The 21,612-nt window shown below is 44.5% G+C and overlaps 1 protein-coding gene across 1 annotated transcript in view; it reads left to right on the forward strand.

The window, feature by feature from the left end:
• Positions 1–27: 27 nt before the first annotated feature.
• The window catches only part of WNT3A (Wnt family member 3A), an 83,176-nt gene continuing 61,591 nt past the window's right edge, over positions 28–21,612 (forward strand). Inside the window, exon 1 of the mRNA XM_042888897.1 lies at positions 28–98. Within this exon, the coding sequence (XP_042744831.1) occupies positions 28–98 (71 nt within the window). The remainder of the gene's footprint in view (positions 99–21,612) is intronic.

Genomic DNA, 21,612 nt, shown 5'->3' on the forward strand with positions numbered 1-21,612 from the left:
AAAAAAAAAAAAGACAACTTTTCATCAATGGCCTCTTTTGGATATTTCCTGTTTCTCTGTGGGTTGAGTCAGGCTCTGTCAAGTTACCCAATCTGGTGGTAAGTTTTATTCTTCTTCTTCGTTGTTGTTGTGTGTGTGTGTGTGCGCGTGTTTTTTTTTTCCTCTCATTTTCATTTATTTTCCCCTCCTCTGCTTTACTCTGCAACCCCTTGCGCTCACCGTGACTTGAAATTCTCCTTTCGTTGCCACTCAGCTAAAGGAGGTGGGATTGTTCCAGCGCCAGCAAGTTCTTAGAACCTGCATTTCACCTCTTTTATTTATGCATTCGCTTTGTTTATTTTGACTGGGTTATACCTGAGCTCTCCTTCTCCCTCTGTAGCAGAGCGGGAGCGATCGGAAAGTTCTTCTGCGTGTGTTGGGGTTTTTTTCGGTTGTTTTTTTTTTTTTTTTTTTTTTTTTTTAAAGCTCTTTGATCCTCTCCTGTGCAGAACAAAAGGCGCTGCCTGAATTAAAGAGATAATGATACAAGTTGACATGAGCATTTCAAGGTGATTTCGAGCCAGTCAGGTGGAAGGAAGGGGGGGGCAGAGGATGGAAAGATGTCTTTTCCCCCCTTCGCTTTAAAGGATATGCAGGGAATGAATGGGAAGAAAGAGGTGAGAGGGGCACAGCGACCTGCGCGGAAGGCAGCGGAAAGTTGCGCGGTCCCAACTGGGGTAAAAAAAAAAAAAAAAAAAAAAAAAAAAAAGGGGTTTTTGGGGGTTTTTTTTCCACCCCCCACCCCTATTAAAAATTTTTTTTTTTTTTTTTTCTCCCCCCCCCCCAAAAAAAAAAAAAAAAAAAAAAAAAAGCAAATGGTGCTGGGCAAGGCATGTAACTGCACGATCTGCTCTAATTACCCCGCGGAGGTAATTGGGCTGAGGGAAGCCCTTAGACAAGGGAGGGAGAGCGGAGAGGGGAAGGCGCAAAGAGAGTTCTGCGCTCCTCCGGCGGCTGCGCGGGTGCGGAGCGGTCCGACGGTGTTTGGAGGCTGTTGGGATGGGGGGGGAGATCGGGGTGAGCCCGCGGAGGGACAGAGCTCGGGGATGGAGCTGGGGAGGTGCTGCTGAGCACCGGCGGAATGTGTGTGTGTGTATGTATAGATACATTTATATCTATCTCGGCTGTTCTTTTGACGCGCCTCTAAAGGAGGGAGAGGGTTTCGGGTGCGCTGAGCGCGGTGCGTTGAAGGCAGAGTCCCTGCAACTATGTCAGGTATGTCTGAGAGCAGAGGGAAATCGTTGGGATGGGAGAGAGGCCATAAAATGCAAATGCGCTCTTGGGAAGACAGGCAGAAAGAGCAGCACCTGGACGGGAGTCATTAAAAAACGATCTTTTATTCCCAGCCACCGTCTAACTTATAATTAGAAACTCCGGTTGCATTCCTGATTGGAGAAGGAAGCGCATTCCTCCAATACCAACATAAATATTCCCCTGTCACCCGGCGAGGGGCAGAGCCCGCAGCTCGTGGGGTTCGGGGTGGGGCCGGGGGGGCACAAGGGACAGGAGTTGGTCCGAGCGCACATCGGCTGTGTGCGGGGGGACAGAAGCGGTGATGCTTTTTCCCCTTCCCTCTCTATATTTTTCTATTCAACCCCCCCCCACCCCTCCTTCTCATCCTTTCACTCGGTGCCGTCCGGCGGTTTTAGACGTTTATCTTGCAAAGAGAGCAAAATCCCTTCAGGCGATGGAAATGCGAAGGTTCGGGGTAGGGATGGGGGAGTCGGGCCGGGCGCTGTTCCGCTTGCTGCTGCCTTTTGCCTCCGTGTACATTCCTGTCCCAGTTTATTTATCATCAAAACGAGACGTAAAACCCGCAGCCGCCCCTTGGCCGGACCTGGGGGTACTCAGGGGGGGGGTGTGAAGGGGCCGAGGGCTGCGTGGGGGCACTCGGGACAGCCCCGTTCAGATCATAGCGGTGGGAGTGCAGTCCTCTTCCTCCAAATCGTTGTGCTCTGCAAGGACAGCTCGCTTCCAGTCTACTCAGTTTAGAAAATCGACAGCCTGTCTTTCTTTTATTTGAATTGAAAGCTGTCCTTTTTTCTTCCGTTTTCCCTTTTTATTATTATTATTATTACACATTTTCACTATTTTTTATTCACTTTTGGTAGGGAGTACGGAGCCAGAAATGTTTCACTCGGGGAGTGCAAGCAACAAACACCTCTCCTCAAACATCACTTTTTAAAGCCTCCCCAGCATCTGCTCACAGCCACATGAATGCTCGGGGCAGAATATCCCTCATTCTCCATCCCCAAATTGTCCCCCCTATGAATGAGGGTTCCTAATTAAAACATAACCTCACCCCAACGGGCGCAGAGCGATGGATGCTCGCTCTGCTCCCAGCTTGAGCAAAACCAGGGACTGAGAAACGATGCTCCCCTGTAGGGTTTGGTTAATTATTCTCCCAGAGGAAAGAAACTGGGGGAAACACCAGGCATGTATCTGTCAGGGGGAGCAAGCAGGCATGTGGCTGTTACTGTAATTGCCTCCAAGCAGAGCCCCCTGCTCGGCTGCGCCGTTCGAGTTGCCATTCCCACTGTGGCATAGAAGCACCTGCTCAAAATGGGGCTGTGCAGTGCTGGGTGGGCTCTGCACAGCCCCCGGTCTGTAGGGAGGGAATGTAGAATAAGAGAAGAGAAAACGTGGAGAAAAAGGGAAAAAATCCCCCCGAGCTGCTGTGCTCTGCCTGCATCCTTTAGTGACGATGTGGGGGCAAAGCTGCTAGAGCTTCCTAAAAACAGACAGTTCCTAAATAACGTGCTTTCAGAAATGGAAGAAATGGGATTTGGGAATAACGTAGGAGAGATCGGGTGACAGGGAGGCGGGTGCTGTTGGGACTGAGGTTGTAAGTTAAGTTTGCAGGGACGTGCCAGCGTGATTTATTGCGGTACCGGCACTCCATGGGACTTTCCCCAGCACTGCACTGCACTGCGCTGTGCCACTTAAAGCAGCCCCTGAAGGCTCTCCTGCATTCAGATCAATAGCAAAATAATAACAATAAGCCCGTGTTTATTTCAAATCTCAGTGCTCTTGTTTGCCTAAAAATAAGAGAAGAGAGAGCAGGAAGGAGAATTAGGAAATGCAGAAGCAGAATTCATGAGCAGAGAGGATTAGATGTCCCCCGTCCTGCTGGCGTCCAGACACAAGTGGAGGCACCACAGTGTTACAGCTTTTCCCAGCTAACTTGCATTGCCTTAACTGGCTGGCTGCACATGTAGTGCAAGAAATGCGTATATATTTTGTTTCTTAGCAGATGGCATGAGGTCAGACTTGGTTCAGGGACAGCCAGAGAGTGCAGAAACGGCTTGGGAGGAAGAACGGTTCGATTCAGGAAGAATGGTGGGATGCAGGTTGATGCAATGTGAACTGGTTGGGGTGAACTGGAAGCCCCACAGGAGATATCCTAGGATCACTAAGGTTGGAAAGGATCACTAAGGGCACCTCGTCCAGCCACGAAGTGAAAAGATAAAAGTATCAGAGGTTGATAGGTGAGATCTGGTGGAGCTCCCATCTCATCTGCTGCTCTCTGTACCACCTAAGTGAGGTGGGATGGCACTGGCCTCCTAATAAACTGGGTTAAGAGATGAGCAGTAACAGCTAGGAGCTGAGTGAAAGCAGCATCACTGAAGATGGACAAGAAGGATGTGTGTTCAGGATGTTTTCCTAACTTCCACCTCTTTTCCCATTGATTTTAGCTTCTTATTTCTCGTTGTCCAAGAGTGGTTAAAGCAGCACTGTTGGTTGAATCATCCATGTAGGATGAGACTGGCCAAAGCTGGTGATTTTCTATAGCAGCCATTTTGCAGCCCAGAAGGCTTTGAAAAAGTGATTCATTATGTTTTTCCATTCCTATTCCTTGTGCTTCAAGAAATATGGACTTATGGGAGCAGGGTGGGAGGGCAGCCTCACCGTTGGAAAGATATGCTGGAAGAATTATTCCAGCAGTATGCAGGTGCAACAGCTGAATGTGTCCCTGAGAGCTGAATGGCAACACTGCAGGAAGAGCAATGCATGGATGAAGTCCTAGTTTGTGCCATGTTTCAGGTCTCCCCTGGCATTTCTCCACCTTAGGGTGAGGGAAACAGCCCCTCATTTGCACTGGGATGCAGTGAAAGCCAAGCTGAGCTCTGGATCCCATGAAAAACACAATTCCTTTTTTTTTTTTTCATGACAAATCCTAGAGAATGGAGCTGAGTCTTGGCAGGCTCCACATTTGAGTAACCAAAGCTTAGGTTTGGCAGAGAGTGAGCACGTTAAGTGAGAAATGATCATTCCTCATTAACCGGGAGGGAGGCAGAGCCATGGAAGGTCACCCAAGGGACAGCATGAGCCAAGCAGGTTGACATCAGAGCTCCTAAAGCAAGCTGTAGAGCTCAGAAACATGAATTGCATCTACCCCTTCTTCCTCTGATCCATTAACTCGAGCTGAGGATTTTGACATTTCCAAGGCAGTGGTATTCATCTTCAATTCTTCTGCTACTGCAGCAGGTTGCAGTGTGATGTTAAACAGCTGTCATGCTCTTCTGCAGAGGTGGTTGTATGTGGTGCAATCCCTCTACATGCTCTCCTCTCCCACCCTTGCCCCAAGGGTTGGGAATTGCCTTTATATATATGTAACACCTATGTTACAACAGTATCTTACATGGCCCCTTTTTGCCAGACAGTGCGTCATCACAGAATGATGCTTTAGCCTTTTCTCAGATACCAACTCTCCTATCATCTTGGATATTCCTAAGCATAGCAGGGGTGATTTGCACCCAAGCAGCAATGGGCATAGAGGGCACATGGGCTGAGGAGACCTTTTTCATCAATATAAGTAGTAGGAAACTGCTCCTTCCTGGTTTGTGCTTGAGGTGTAGCGTGCAAAGGCATTGGACCAAAGCATTAGCTCAAGGAAAGAAAGCTTTTTCCAACAAGGAATAAAAAAATGTGAATTATTTTGCTCCCCAGCCCTTTTCAGGTAGTTCTACAGTCAAAACACATCCTTTACATACCTTTGAACACCTCTAAGACATCTCATCTGAAAACCATGGAGCACTTAGTAATACGGCTTAGGTACTGGTAAGTGTCCAGAAAGGTAAAAGATGTGTCCAGATGTGGTGTCCTCAGTGAGGAAGAGACATGGACCTGTTAGAACACATTCAGAAGAGGGCCACAAAATTAGTCCAAGGGATGGAGCAGCTCCCCTATGAGGACAGGCTCAGAGAGCTGGGGCTGTTCAGGTTGGAGAAGTCCCCACGGAGACCTGAGAGTGGCCTTTCAGCACCTAAAGGGGGGCTGTGAGAAGGAAGGGGGCAGACTCTTTAGCAGGGTCTGTTGTGATAGGACAAGGAGCTGTAGGTGCCCCTGTTCACTGCAGGACTAGAAGGCCTTTAAGGTCCCTTCCAACTCAAATGATTCTCTGATTCTCTGATTTTCTGTTTCTTATAACCATTTTACAGATAGGTAAGCGAAAGCAGAAGACTTTAAAGGTCCTTTCCTGGATCTCTGTTAGCACTGCCTGGCAGGGCTGGTTGTACCACCAAGACGTTCACTTGTCTGGTTCACCAAGGGAAGGCAGATCTTTTCTTCTTCTTTCTAAAGACCTTTCTGCACAGTTTCCATGTTCATGAGTGCTATTGCAGTGCACAGCATGAGGCAGAGTAGAGAGCTGGTTGCTTCGGGACAGTAGATGTCATAGGTAGTCCCATCCTCCTCTCCCAGCTCTTGTGCCACCTTGATGTAACATTTCACCCATGCACATGGCATTTTCCATACTAAGCTGTAAAACTAGGCCTTGGAAATGTATCACAGAATCATAGAATGACCTGGGTTGCAAGAGACCTCAAAATCGTCTTGTTCCAAACCCCTGCTGTGGGCAGGGTTGCCAGCCAGTAAATCAAGCACTAGATCAGGTTGCGTAGAGCCCCATCCAACCTGGCTTAGAGCTTGGAAATGGTCACCATCCCTGCTTTCTGTCTGGAAAAAAAAATAATAATCAGACATTTTGACTGATATCTCAAGAGTCAGGCCAGAGAAAACTTAGATTTTACTTTGAGTCTGTGGTCTCTTTTAGGAAAGGAAAGACAAAGATTGCTGCTCTTGCCCTGGATGTGCCAGGAGAAATGAGGCTGGTATCACCATCCCAAATCATGGGATCTTCTACCAGCTCAAACCCCTTTTCCTACAACTGCAATGAGCTAATTCGGCTCAGAGCAGCAGAGAAAGGATGATGTTCTGTAGGAGGCCTCACCAGGAGCCAATGTGTTACTTTTGTGTTTACAAGAGGGTGAGAAAAGCCCAATAGAACAGCTGTGTGTCCACAGACCCACTTCCACCTTGCTCAGCAATGGCATTTCTCAGGGAAATGTTCCCTTGCTCGTGTCACTTGAGTGCATGATTCAAATATCCTAGCCACGTTCCGTAGGACTTTTTATACAGCATAATGACTGCACTTAAGGAGCATTGCACAAGTGTGTTACAGAGGGAATCCTCCTGGCTCTGAGTCACAGGAGTTCCATTTGGACAGCTGGGTTTCTGCAGTGAGTGCACTGAGGAACCCCCTAGACAGACCTGGAATTGGAGAAGAGAAACATGTACATCTGGAGATGTTCACTGCAGAGACAGGGAACAGCTTTCTAGGCACAGATAGACCCAGAACGTTTTTGGGAATGGTGAAGTTTGGTGCTTTCTGCCTAGTCAGGTGGGGCTGGTGTCACAGTGATGGTGCCAGTAAAAAAGCCCTGAAACACAGTGGAAGTTGAGGGGAAATAGGAGAGGGAGAGGTATCTTGCCCACATGTATCTTATCCATGTGCTGTGCTCAGATAAGGCTGGATGTAGCACAGCCCAAGGCTGTGCTGATACTGATTCACTAATAGCACCTCTGCTCTTCTGGCACCTCTGAGAGCCAAATGAAGACCCTGGGTCCAGAAGATCCACATAAATTCAGCAGGACAGCAGACTGTATCCAGGGAGGGCCTCCCCCAACAGCCAGGGTTTTGCTGGGTCAGTCCCAAGGTTACTCTGCTTCTGTCAAATGTTTCCATCCAGCCTGGGTCACTCATACCAATTTTCTTCCCTTCTGCCCCTTTAAAAGTGGCAAGGTTTGCTGGTTTGCTTTAAATTCTGTTATAACCTAAGCACAACACGTAAAAAATCAGCAGCTCACCAGTTCACTCCAAATTCTACCAGTGCTTGCAAAAAAAAAAAAAAAAAAACAAAGGGAGGGAAAAGGAACCAATATGTTAACTCCCTTGTTTTGAACTCCTAACATAGGGCACTGCCGTTGAAAATGGCCTTTAAGCCTGGAGAGAGCGTTATGCATCACAAAGACACTGTTTGTCTCTTCCCCTTGTTTGCCACCTGCATATTCGAAGGCTCTTTCCCACTTGGATGTTGCTGATACCCAGGAGAGCACTTTGCATTTGTAGAGCCCAGGCCATCAAAGAGTTCAAGGTGCCTTTGGTCTCATCACCACAGTTTCTGTAGTGGTATCGATGACAGTGAGTTGTGCTTTTTATGATATAGTGTTTTTTGTTTGTTTGTTTGCTTTTTGCAGGGATGCTGTTAATCTTTTCCAGTGTGCTAACTCTTCTTCCCAGACTGTATTGGTGCAAAATGCTTTTTCTCTCATTGCATCTTTCTGAAGCTTCACCACAAGGTCACGTCCGTGTGTGGGCTAGTTCCCCTCTCACAGACCTCACAAGGTGTCCCAGGTATCTGGGATGGCCGTTTTCCCTCTTCTATGGAGGGAAGTCAGATTTTCCTCAGAGGCTCAGAGTGCGCCTCAGGGGTTCTTTGGGCTCAGATCATGGGAGACCTCCACATTTCTAGCCTGACCCCGTGTCTGTCACAGGATATGAAGCTCAGCCCTTCCCCGCGCATCAATCCTAGTGTTCAGTTGAAGCTTGTCTTGCAGGAAAGGCGTCTAATCCCAAAGTGAAGATGCCTGGTTTTCCATCAGGTGCCCAAGCGTAAGTGTCTACTTTCAGTTCAGATGCCTGATGGCATCCTGTTAGTCCTCACTGGCCTGGAGGGGATCGTATAAGATCCAGAGATGCCATGCTTCTTTTTGAGCAGCAGATGGAAGCCAATCAAGTAAACCCTACAGCATCTCAGTTGCTCTTGATGCCTATCTGCAGGCAGCTGAGTGAAGTCACAAGGTGGAATTAACTTTATTCATTACATGTCTGCAGTTCGGATGTCTCCATCCAAGCCAGGTGCTTTTGGCTTCGTCTGCACTTTCCATTGCTAATTATCATTGCCTGGCTAAAACATGCCTAAAATCAAGTCTTGGACTTTATTTTCTCCATCTATTTTAACAAGCTGCTTGGTGCACAGTGCTTACTGGTATACTAGAGTGGGTCCTTTGGTGATCTGATCATACACAGCAACGTGCATGCCTTCCAGACTAAAACCAACCCTATCCTCAGCAGTTTCACCCCATCTTATATGCTGCCATGTCTCAGCACCACTGCTGAAAGCCTAAGTAGCTTGAATGTTTTGTGGCTCTGTAACACGTTTGATCCAGCTTCTAATCCAGCACACTCTGGAGCACAAATACATCTTCCCCAGCTCTTTATCTTCTGCTGTCAAACGCACCCAGAGCCTTCCATTTTCCAACCACATCCACAGGTCATTGATGCAATGGGAGGTCAATTGAAAACTTGAAAAATAAGATTCAAAATGGCATTCTTGCATCTCCGTCAAGTCGTGTCAGCAGAGGACACAGTCATTCCTTAAGAGTTGAATCTGCATTTCAAAGAGTTTGTCTGGCTTTGCTTTACTTTCAGTTCTCTGAAACCAAATCCTTTCTCTTTTCCCAGTCTGAATTTCATGTTTCCAGTTTCAGATTTCCTTCCCATCTCTTTTAGAAGACACAGTTTTAATGGCAGAGGTTAGGCATACTCAGGCTGCCAAGGAATCTGCTGTTATCCCACAGAATTGCCACTCTGGGACACAGCAGTGAGAAAAGGCAGAAACCACTTCTGCTATAGCCAGGAACAAAGCCAAGCAGCAGTGAGCAGAGCAGGAGTTTCTGCAGCTACCAGAAGAGTGCACCTTGTCTAATAGAGATATTTGCTAAGGGGTGGGAAGGCAGGAACGAAACTCCTTGAACAGCTGCCAAGCCCACCATTCAGTTTTTCCCTCTGTCCCCAGAAGAGCAACAATAGAGCCTGTTGCTAGACACTGTTGTGTGGCATGACAGACAGCAACTCCAAATCCTGGCAATCTGAGGACACACGTAAGGGAGCATTTCTATTTTTCACAGGACTGTATTAACTGGGAAGGTGTGAGGCAGTCTAAGATCTTGCTGGACAGGTGAGGTCCTGTCCAAAGCCCAGTGAAAAGTGATTGAATGTCACCATCAAATAAGGTCTGGAGAATTTACTGGGAGGCCCACTGTTCCTTTAGAGGCATGAAAATCTGTTTAATGGGTGTTAGAACCAGATGATTCCTTCCAACTTAAGCCATTCTGTGATTCTGGGAGATCCAGGTTTGATCTCTGTCCCTTTTGGAGGAGAATCTCTCATATTTAGCAGTCTCTAGCCAAGTTTCCTTTAGAGTTATCAGTGAGAAATAGGATGCGACTCATCTGACATATGTTAGGCATTCTCCTTTGGATGGGATGAATCACTCCCCAGCTGTGCCAGTTTTCTCAGCATTGCCTGCAACAGGATCCTGGATGATGAGGTCAGACAAACATATCTCATTTTATATAGATGAATTCAGTTCCTTTTTTTTCTCTTTGATTCCACTCCTAAACGCATGTACTCAGTGATCCAGATAGATATGTAGAAAGTTAAGAGGATATTCCCACTGGAAGACTGTTTTCTAAATCCCAGTAGGCAGTTCTTTACGTTTTTAGAGATTGAAATACCTATAGAAATCTGTCACTTAAAGACCTGGTGTTGCATTGCACACTGGTTGTGGAAGAGTTTATAAAAATTCCCATATAATAGAAAGGCATTTAAAGAGATTTCTTATGAAGTATCATTCTCTGGCACATTCTTCCATAAGAAGAGCAGAGCCGGTGCATTTGTTCTGAAAGACTTTACCTTACCAATCCATACCAGGAGAGCAGGGCACCTGGCTTTGACCCTGCATAACACAGGAGTGCTGTCCCTCCTCGTGTGTTGGCTTTGTAATGCCAATGGTGAGCCATTCTGTAGGCTCTGGGAGCAGTGCCCTCCTGATGTCAGGTGCTAGGAGTATGGGCTATAGGTATTTTGATGTGTGCATTGATGTCTATGTTGATACACTACATTTTTTCAGCTAGTGAGGAATCTGACCTTCTTTCCAGTCTGGCCTACCCAGTTCACCAGCTGGCTTGAAGAGTGTGCTGCCTTTTTCAAGGCCTTGTTACACTCCTATTTACAAATAGTGTCAAGCTAGGGAGAAAATGGCAGCCTGATCTCCAGGGCAACATTAGCAAAGGCATGGCTTGGCTACCATATGGAAAGAATTGCTGGGGGAAGTGCTCAAACAAAGCAATAGGGCTACATGGAAAAAAGGCAGAAGTGAAGTGCAGGGCTACTTAGATGTATAATTCCTGTTTTATGCCTGAAGCGTGTTGAGTGCACTGCTGCAACCTGAGCAATCAACTGATTTTACTGAGCTGCCCCTTGTCCAGGGTTTGCAGCGTCCATGAATACCTTGAGCTCATTCTGAATGTAGGAGAAAGTGGATTAGCTTTGCTGCTTTGCTGAATTGCTCACCTCTCTTCACAGAGGAAAGAAGGTGAGCAGCACAGATATAACTGTCTAACTGTTAGGCACCTTAGGCTAGTTGAGATACATCCCACTGTGGGTCTGCAATAATAGGTGCAACAACTTCTACCGTCATTAAATCATTCAGCCCAGAAATCATCTCATTCACCCTCAAGTGCCACAGGCTGGGTTAAATCACAGCCACAAAGAAGCGATGGGTAGGAGAGGTAGTTAGCACTGAGTCATTGCTAACAATAATATCAGCTAGATGAGGAAGGAGTTTACTGGATCACAGTGTTTTTCTAACAGGTCAGGTCATGGATATTAGCAGATTGATTGCAAAACTTGAAAGTCACTAACATCAGGAGACCAAGGGTGCTGTGGGAGTGAGCTTTGGCCTGAAAGAGTAATATGGACCAGACAGATGGGGGCAAACATCTGAGCTGAAAGAGAATAGATAAGACACATTAGCAGAAGATTAGGAATCAGACAGGGAAATGCTAATTCAGTGCCCACTGCAATCCTTGGTGTAACTTGCCCACAGGCATATGGGAAGTCTGTGATAGAAAGGAGCACTGAGTCCATCTGTCCCACTGATGCATTGTGAGATCTCAAGTCTCCTGGTGAGTGAAAGGTTACATTTCAATTGTAATATAAAGCAGTGTGTTGGCAGCACAGCATTCTAACAGTTCCACTACTATTACAACTACTATTACAACTATTACGATTACTAAACTGCAACGTCTACCAGCAGACTTTCCAAACTGTGTGATGGAAACTAATTCAAGGATTATATAGTCTGGCATGCATTTGCAGCCACAAATACATCTCAGCTAATCTACCTGTAGTGTCTGCCACCAACAGTGCTGTTAGTGGTAACTCCTACCGCCTCAGACATTGGCACACATCTGGAACAAATTGAAAACTTTGGACCTGTTTTCTGTTCTCCAACAACAGATTTTTTGCAGGCCAATACAGGCTCTTCTTTGGGTACCTGCATGGAAGAGCCCAGTTATGTCCATTTTTAGTACAAGAAGGGTAGGACAAGATGCAAGACCTTGACTGTGTAATGAATTGTAAACACTGTGTTAAACCAGGGGAAAAGATAACCTAGGGTAAAACACTTCCTTAGGACATGAGACCTCTGGCCATCTTTGTTCTCTGCCCTACACAAGCCTAAAGAAATATCTTGGTGACCTGGATAGATGAGAAGAAAAAAAAAAAAGAGGAATGACTTTTTCTGATAGTTTCTAGCAGAGGCAGGCTGCACAAATCCCATGTCAGTGTGCAGCATGGGGTGATGGAGCAGAGACTGGAATACAGAAGAGCTGTGCTGGACTGACTTTGACTCACTGTTTGCAAAACCATTGGAGTGAGGACAACAGCCAGGGCAGCAGGACACTCACGGGTCGGTATGACAGAGATCATGAGCGAAGAGTTTCAGTTTGTTCACTGTACTGTAGGGATGTACACAACACTTATGTACTTCAGTCATGCTGAGCACATCCTACCCCATGTCAGAACTGGACATCTCATCTGAAGTAGTCATCTAAATTCCTTTTCTAGTCAGTGAATGAAAACTGGCACTTCCTCACTGTGATTCACCAGACCTACCCAGGATGCCAATCGCACTGCCAACGTAATGACTCTCTGTAGCAGCTGGTCTCTGTGCTGGTGATAGAAAAGATGATTGTCTGGGTGGCTGGCTTCTAGGTTAGGTCAAATGCTGAAGCTCCATCATTCTCAATTTCTTAAGCTCATATGGATCCCTCAGCTATGGGACCCCATAGACAAGGAATTTATGTTTCTGTAAAAGTCTGTTCTTTTTGTTTGCTGTGGTGCTAGCTTACAGTGGAAAAGCTTGTTCAAGAAACACATGCAGAAGCATCACTGGTCAAATAAATAGTCATTTGGACTAATATTTGGAACCAGTAAAGAACTGCTAGGTGGATGTAGGATGTGGCTTAGTGGGCATGGTGGGATTGGGCAAAATGATCTTAGTGGTCTCTTCCAACCTTCATGATTCTGTGATTCCATGTACCGTGATAGATACTACCCTCATGAACAACCACAATTCTGAAATAACTGCAGCAAGAATCACAAACTCATATTGCCTTCTCCTATGCCTGTGGTACATGGTGATGAGGAGTTAGCTTTGATTTTTTCTGTGTGTTTTCCATTTAAAGACATTATTGAATACCGTGTTTGTAAGAGCTTAAACTCAAGAACCTCCATTTTTTGAATGTGGAAGGTGACAAAGGTTTTATGTAAGAAAGGATCTCACTCAGCTTTTAAGTGAGTTGGAGATTTCTATGGTTCTGCTAAACTTACTGAGAAGATCTGCACAAACTTCTTCACACATTTGGGCAGTTTAGTCTTCAAATTCCCATACTGTGTCTGTTACTGTGAATGCAGAAAGGTTTGGCTCATCTCAAATTTCCTGGACCTTCAGGAAGTCGGGGAAGATGCTTGGGATCTTCTTTCATCCCAGAAGAATGTGCTGGGATCAATATAATGGAAGAGTGATAGAAGTCATGTGAACAATCCTTTTAACTGCCTACATTTCAAGGGTGTGCACAGGTTTTGCTGTTAAAACTGTTTGGTTGCTAAGTTAGGCATAATTCAGGATCAGGAGGGAATAGATCTAGATCTACCAGGAGGGAATAGATATAGACACCTCGGGTGTCATATGTGTAATTTCCAGTCAGTGTTGCCTCTGTCTCTGTGAAATTCAGACCCTTTGAAAGTTTCTTTAAAATGCAGAGGTGGAATGGGAGAGCTTATGCAAGGAGAAGGATGTGCTTTGTGGCACTGGAGGAACTGGAAGGCTGGGAGCAGGGATGGACTCCTGAAAGGCTCTCAGCTACCTTGTTCCATTTCTCACAGCTGGTTCCTGCAGAAGCCAAGGCTCAAGCCATCCTGCTCCCTGTCTGCTGGACCCCTCATGACATTTGGATCCATCAGCCAAGTGAGCTTTGTTTGGCACAAGTTCTGGGAGATGCTGAATAGGCACAAGTCTCACAGAAACAGGCAGCTAAGTCGAAGAGACAAAAAGGTTGCTCCAAACTCTGTTGAAGTCAGGACTAGATTTCCCTTGAGTTTGACCTGTCTTTGGATTCAGAAGATTTAGGTCTTGATCCTGCAAATTGCTTCATACTTTGATTCCATGCCAGGGAGGTGCTGCTTAACCTTGTATTTATCCTAAATATTTGAGCATTTCTGTTCATTTTCTATGTGCAAGCACCAAGCTGGGTCACACAGACTGAGATCAAGCCCGAGAACAGGGAGAATCTTTCCTGTGTTGGGCTTATACATAGCACATTATTATACATGCTATCAGGGACATACATTAATAATGTATGTAAATTATAGGCATATCTCTCAGTCCCATCTCTTATCCCATTGCAGGAGAGAGAAGGAACCCAGTTAAGGCTTGTATATATCTGACAACATGTAGCAAAACTTGGCTAGGAACTGGATGGGGTTTTGGGGCATGCAAAGGCAGCATTGCAAGAACGTTTGTGTATATCCTAATGGGCTTCAACATTTGCAAAATCCATCTATACAGTATCTATCTGATCTGCACCCAGGACTTAGGTACTATGGGTGTTAGGTTGAGAGCTTCTGCTCCGAGCTTCGCACGTTTCTGGCTGAGTCCCCAGTGTTGGCCAAAACTCAATCAATGTGAATAATTGATTTGGTAGTTCTGTAAAAAAAAAAGAATAATGCGTTGGTTGGTCTGTGGTGCTGAGATTTAAGAAATCTGGGTTCAAATTCCTGTTTCAAATCAAGGAGAGGAAACTTATGAAACTCATTTTCCCATACCATGGGTGAGTGCCTTAACCACTAAGCTGCTGACTGTGTACAAAGGGGACATTGCGTCCTGCAACTTCTCTTTGGGAATGGCACCTTAGGGGATGGGCACATGAACAAATTACCACGAGGTAAGTTAGGGTGTGAACTAATAAGATGCCAGTTTTTTTGTGGTAACTGCCCGTGTGAATGCTCTTACCCTGCAATAAATGCAAGACGGTTCATATATACCAGGGGGTAAGAACATTCACATGGGTGTTCACATGGCTCACGCCCCAGTTTGACTCCCAGTAACTTGGGGCTGTGCCTCTAACTTCAGTACCCTTAATACTTCATCCCGGGGGAAAAAAAAAAAATAAAAAATCAGACCAAACTCTTCTCTTTTACCATATCCCCAAATCTTCCAATTCTACAGTTCCAGTTGCAAACATTTTAACGTATTTTTGGTTTGCCAAGAAGTATTTGCCAAATTTGACTCCACTGCTTCATTTTGGCAGAGAACAACTCCTGAGAGCCTTGCAGCCAGCTTAAACCAACACGGGCAGATCCTCTACTGATGCCTTACAAGCTTTGCCTGCCTCATAGTCAGAGACCTTCTGGGCACTGACATAATATTAATATTCCCATTTCTCACAGCCAGCCCCTGAGCTCTGAAGAGGTTTAAACATGTGGAGATGCAAAGTTAGGTTTATAAAAGAGCTTAGCCATGTGAAGAAAAACTGTTGTGGTTGAGAGATGAACACTACCTGCAGGTTGCCTGGAGGTCAGTGGGTGCTCAGCACTTTTTCATGCACTTCCCATAGGTCTGGGAAATGGCCACTAAGGATGGCAGCAGCTCCAAAGGGAAGACCCCAATTTCAGTTCCTGGTATACTGGTCTGGGAGCTTTACAAGGTTGCAAAGATAGACAACTGTGCCTGGGAACAGGCTGGGTATAACTGTGCATAGGCCCAACTGGGTGAACAACAGAAAACATCCTTAAAGTGTTCCAGGAACTGGACTCAACATTCCAATCAAAAAGCACATGCTAATGTGGTGGAACTTTGTCTCATGATGACCCTAAGTATGACTGACTCAGGATCTCTTGAGACATCTCCCTGAAAGTTATATTGGAAAGATCAGTTCATCTTTGAGGCAGCACTTGACTAACGTGGAACACTCTTGTTTGAAAATAGGGCTTGCTCAGAATCTATGAGGACACCTACTATTTCCAAGCACACAAAGAGCAGTATCCGTACTTTCTATTGGATGAGCAGCACACTCCCCTAACAGACTTCTGTGGATGGAATTTGCTCACTTAATTTTAGCTATGTAATGCTTAAATATCTAAGCAAATCATCTTACCTCCCTCTAGAACGATGGGCATCTTCTGAAGGCGATTCATCCTTCCTTAGATAGATATCTTTGGTGGATGTGATGAATCACTGTCTGGAGTTGCCTGTCTTTCTCCATCCCCTCTAGAAATAACCCAAACACCTAGCTTTTAGACAGCTAATGTTGGGAGGTATGACTGAGTGCCTGAGCACCCAGCGATGTCATTGATGCAATGCCAGTTGGTGTCTGGAAAGTTTTTATCCCTATTTTAAGAGCAGCTGATGAGAAGTCTTAAGTGTTTCTCAGATCCTTGACCTTCCTTGGTGATACTGTGTGGAAAAAAAAGAGGTGAAAGGCCCAGATCCTCTCTGGGACAAATACAATACAGTACTTCCAATTTAGGCGCATAAAGAAACTGAAGTATATACAATTTTGCAGAGCTATTTTCAGGAAAGGAAAAGTCTTCCGTTAAAACTGAAAACTAAATGGGAAGGCAAGTCTACCCAAATAACGAAGAGGCCTTGGAAAGAATTGAAAATGACATCCTTTTCAATGGAAAGAGAGTTTTATAATCTGTCCAAAGTAGAAGCAAATCTGCCAGGTTTTACCTTCGGGATGAAAAACAGGATATTTGGGCCAAAAAACTTAACCAGGTTCAAGAGGATTTTTCCAGAGATCTTTTTTTGAGAATATTTACAGAGACTGATAATATGCATATTTCTATAGGGCTGAAGCATTGTTACCAGCCTGGTGTGCAAAGTGCTAGTTCATTTATGGCTAATTCATTAATGTGAACTTTATTATCATTGCAGCTGAAATAAAAGAATATTTTCACCATTGTACACTTCAAAGGGTGGTTTATGGTTTGTGACTGGCCAATGGCTCAGTGTAACTTTGATGATAGTTTGGAGATACACTAGACTGATTTGCCAGCTGTCCATACTAAGCATCTAACCACGCTAAAAGGTAATTTGTCAACCTCTCCTTCTGAACTCCTGATTTCTTTGTTTTAATTATTATTTTTTTTCTGTGTGTCTTGGAAGATGTATGTCATTTAAAACTTAAATAGCTAGGCTATGGCTTTGATATTAGTTTTCTGTGTAGTGATAACCTCCAAAAATCAACCTAGCCCACTCTCCCTAGATGCTTATGTTAAGACAGAGCAACTTGGCCTTAGGAGGCCCGGATCTCTCTGTAATGAGGACAGAGGAGTCCTGAATGATATCACTGACTGGATACCTAAATTTCATATGGTTAAAGAGAGGCAAGATGATGTCCATTCCAGGCAGCCAGCATTGGCATGAGCGTTGGATTCTTCCATGAGAATGTATGAGGTTTCAGCCCTAGTGAATTGAGAGGTTTTGGCAAATCTGTTGAAGTCCTGCAGCTTTGAGAACCTGTCTAAAGCTGAAATGGTGTGAGCTGGCACAGCTCTATAGCCTAGAGGATGGGGACTGCAGCTGACAAACATTGCACCAGTGGAATTACAATGCAGATGAAATATGAGGTCATTGTGGCTAAGGAAACTACGGAAGCTGCTTGCACAGTTTTATGGCTTGAGAAGTTTACTAGTATCTACATGTCTTTTCAAAATCTAATTTTGCTAACCCTGACTCCAGGGAAGTTTTTAACCAAGCTATGAATCTCTAGAAGCTTCCATCTTGCTTTGCTTCAGACCTCTACAAGGAGTCTCTTTCTGCAGAAAGATTTCATAAGAATATTCCTTGGCTTTTCATTAAGCTTTTGTGGATATGCATACAGTTGAGGCAACCTGGAAACTGTGAGATTTCCTCAGAACATCCTGAGCAAATGAAAGGTGTCACTACAAATAATGTGGCTTTGCAGAGAATGGGCTCAGCCTCCGCTGACCTTCATAGTCCCATGGCAATGTTTTTTTTGAATGATGGACTCTCCCATTCCTACTGATATGGCAAAAGCGTTAACACTTAATTTCTAAGTAAATGCAAACCTCAGCTTTGCCAAAGTTACAATACTGGCCTCATTTTTTCTGTTCTTGAAACATGTATCTACTTTCCTGTAACTCTGTGATGTCAGAACATCTTTCCCTTCACTTAATTCCTGCTCCTTGCATTGCATTTCACCTACCTTTCAAGAAACTTTCAGTTATTTGCACAGTGTAATCCAAATATATGCGTTGTTTAGAAGTCAGAGAGCAAGGTGGGAGCAACCAGAGCTGCACTTTAGCATAACACAGGTTTGGCATTTCCAGGGTTTTCTTACAAAAAGCCTCATTATCCCAGAGGTAATTAGGGACCCCTGCAGTCCTGGGTAGATAAGGCATAATTGCTAAAAATTTTGCATGTAGTGAATTCCGTAAAGCCATAACTGCCCTATCAGACACATTTTCGTATGCAGACATCTGTGTGCTGATGTCTCAGACTGTGAACAGAGTGCCATCCTGATAATCTCCAGCCTTAGGAGACTGGTGTTTCCACCTTTTTGACAGTGGGCTTGAGATGAAAGGCTCTTCAAGCTCCTCTCTTAAGATGATGAGTACTTCTCCAATATTTTTCCTTGCTCATCCAAACAACTTGCTATGGGCTCAAATTCCTTAATGGGAAGAGCTTTCAGTTGTGATCAGAAGCTGTCAGGAAGGAGGGAGATTCCATCCTTTCCCTTCATGAGGTTTGCCAATCTCACTGTGTTTCAGGTCTGTTTTTGAGGTGAATTTGGTTGGTTTCAGTCAACTGCCACTGGTATCTCTTCCACTGCTTGATAGAGGAAAAACCTGTATAATGTAAGCATCTGATCTGGAGTTTGTCCCCCTGCTGTTGCCCTATGGACCTCTGAAGGTCTGGGACAAAAACAGTTGCAATAATTTATTCCAGGCCCCGTAGTCTGTCCTGCACTTGGTGAGATGGACCAATCTCTCCTGACGTTGAAACTGCTGTTGAACACATCAGCAGAAGACATGGATGGGATGGTGGGAAACGTGGATAGTAGCTCTCTTGAAAGATCTTTTTTTGTTTAACAGCAAGTAGTAAAGAGATTGTGTTTCTGTCTCAGAGGAAGCTGAACTGTCACTGCAGCAATGGATAAGCACATTAGTGACCTTCATTTCTTTCTCTCCTGGTCAGAAACAGGAGTACTATAAAGTCATTTACAATAGTGCATGTGATTATTTACTGTTAGGTGCAAATGTGTTACGAGGGATACTGGCTGCCTCCAGATAAAGAGATTTGCAGCTCCATGGTGCAAGCATCTTTTAATGTTTTAATCTGGAGAAGAATTCAGGAGTTAGGTTTTTTGATTGCCACTACTGTTAGATACTTTCATTTAAGCAAAATGGACGTGTTTGGAGGAACATTGGCTGACGCCCACCGTGTTGTAGAGGGGTATTGGTGTGACTGCTCCCTCTCCTTAATACAACTTTTAGTCAATTTTGTACTGCCCGAGGCTCCAGCAGAAATTAGAATCTAGGTCTAAAGGTTTGCCTGTGTGTGGAAGTTATAGCAAATTAAACTCATGATCAAGTTTCTGCGGTGTAACAAGTTACCACACATCAGCTGACCCTTGGTAGCTGTCTGCATGCTCGCTGCTAGCCTGCAGCAAGTCGGGTAATTAGACTGTGCTTACCCACAATAAAAAAAGGGTTAATTTAAATCACATTCACTAGCATTTGCTGTAGGCTAGCAATCCACATATGTAGGACTGTGGGTCAACTAGCACAATGCAATTTGATCTTCACTAGCTTGACCATGAGATTGAGCCCTAAGTGGAGATCTAAATTTATCATGCATTGATGTCTGTGTACCAACTCCTTCAGGAGGCACTCTAGGATGTAGTTATTCAGACATCTGCAACAGATATCTCATTCTGACTCCTTTACTGTCAAAAGAGAGGAGAAATGGATGGTACCTGGTAAGCCACTTTTCCCATCCTAAACAGAGTTTAAAACAAACAAAAAAAAAATCATAGAATCATAGAATCATAGAATCATAGAATCATAGAATCACCAAGGTTGGAAAAGACCTAAAAGATCACCCAGTCCAACCGTTCACCTATTCCCAATAGCTCCTACTAAACCATGTCCCTCAACACAACATCCAAAATAATCAAGGACCAATTGAACTGTACTCCGAAAGGGCATATTTCTTTTCATTGCTGATAAGAAAATCTGGATGACTTGCTCAGATGTAGACTTCTAGATTGTAGATGTCATCAGCTGATCAAATGAAGACCACTTCCCAGTGCAGTCTTCTCGCAGGCATTTGGGTGTTGAGTGCTATGCAAAGGCCCTCTGCTTTCCAGTTCAAAATGGAACTCAGGTCCCACAAAACTCCTGTCTCATAACTGTCAACCCCACATGCATACCTCAGAAGCTGTGCCATCTCATGTGAGTTGGATCCTAAATGTGACTTGACCCTTTTCAAAGGAGAATAAACTAATTTTCAGACAATCTGGGCATAGGTTATTCAAATACAGATACAGCTGTCTATCTGTATTTCAGGGTTAGTGAGAAATAGAATCATCGAATGGCTTATATTGGAGGGGACCTCAAAGATCATCTAATTCCAACCTATCTGCCACGTGCAGTGTAATATTTAATAGGTAGTACTTAATAATATATTTATAATCCATGTTGCTATGCAATGACATCTCCCGTAGATAAATCATTAGTGATTTCAATACACGTTCTATAGACGTATGTGATGACTCAGAGAACTGGAGATTTCCTGCAGAAGACAATTCCTGTCTTCACTTGAGCCAAAATAACAGGAAACTTGCCAAATTCCAAGGTGGCTGTGTACCTGCACCCACAAGAGATCAACAGTGAGGTTGAGAGCTGTAGAAATAACGAACCAAACAAGCTTATTTTAAAATAGTTCTCTTTCAATTGCTTGTACAGTGCTGCAAATTTCCTTTCCTGACATAGATTGCTTTTACTGTCGTCTCACTTTTGTAATTCCTTATTTCAGCTGCAATCCTCATCACAGGAAAGAAAAAAGGGACTTTGGCCTAGTGCAGCTTGTAGTGAATTTTCAAATTCAGCACTGAGAGTGTGGCTGAGCACAATTAGCTACAGCCATCTGAGATTTCCTTGGAGTCCACACGCTGCTCCAGGAAGGTACAGGTTTCCCATGTCACATCTGCAAGCCTTGTGCAGGAATCTCACATGGGATCGATCTTGTAGAAGTACACATGCAGCTGAATTCATTCCTGAGCCTCAGATTCAGATACTTTAACTTGGGTTTCTACAATATAGATGCCAATATCTATGTCTGAGCCCCACTCCACTCAGCTGAGCTTTAAGGCACTATATAGTTAGGTACACTTAAGTGTTTAATGCTGTTCAGGATACTCAGTGTCATCTGAGCTATCAACGTGCTTCAGCAAGGCAGGCTGGAGCCAGGTAGATACATAAAGTCCCTCAAAGGTACTCAACACACCTATGCTTAAGGAATTGAATTCCACTCAGGGAATTCAAACAAGTGCATACAATTTCCTTCAAAAAGTAAATATTAGTAGTCTTGCTACAGAATGTCTGTTTCCCAACTAAAAACAATATTATGTGCAAAATAATTTTATGTAAATTATGCACAGCAATGAACATTTATCCTAGTAATGGGAGTGAGGTCTACTAGCCTAGACATGGAGTGCTTGTCCATAACCAGACATCCTGGGAATCACTGACTGTGGAATCAGTGGGGAGAAATAAGAAAGAGAAGAATTAACCATCTTCCCAAGTTTTGGCTCAGTTCATTCAGATCAGGTTTAGCCTGTGTTTGGAGAAGT

Source organism: Lagopus leucura, unplaced genomic scaffold (assembly GCF_019238085.1).
Source record: "Lagopus leucura isolate 7727_CA_CO unplaced genomic scaffold, USGS_WTPT01 Super-Scaffold_100157, whole genome shotgun sequence".
Taxonomy (NCBI): domain Eukaryota; kingdom Metazoa; phylum Chordata; class Aves; order Galliformes; family Phasianidae; genus Lagopus; species Lagopus leucura.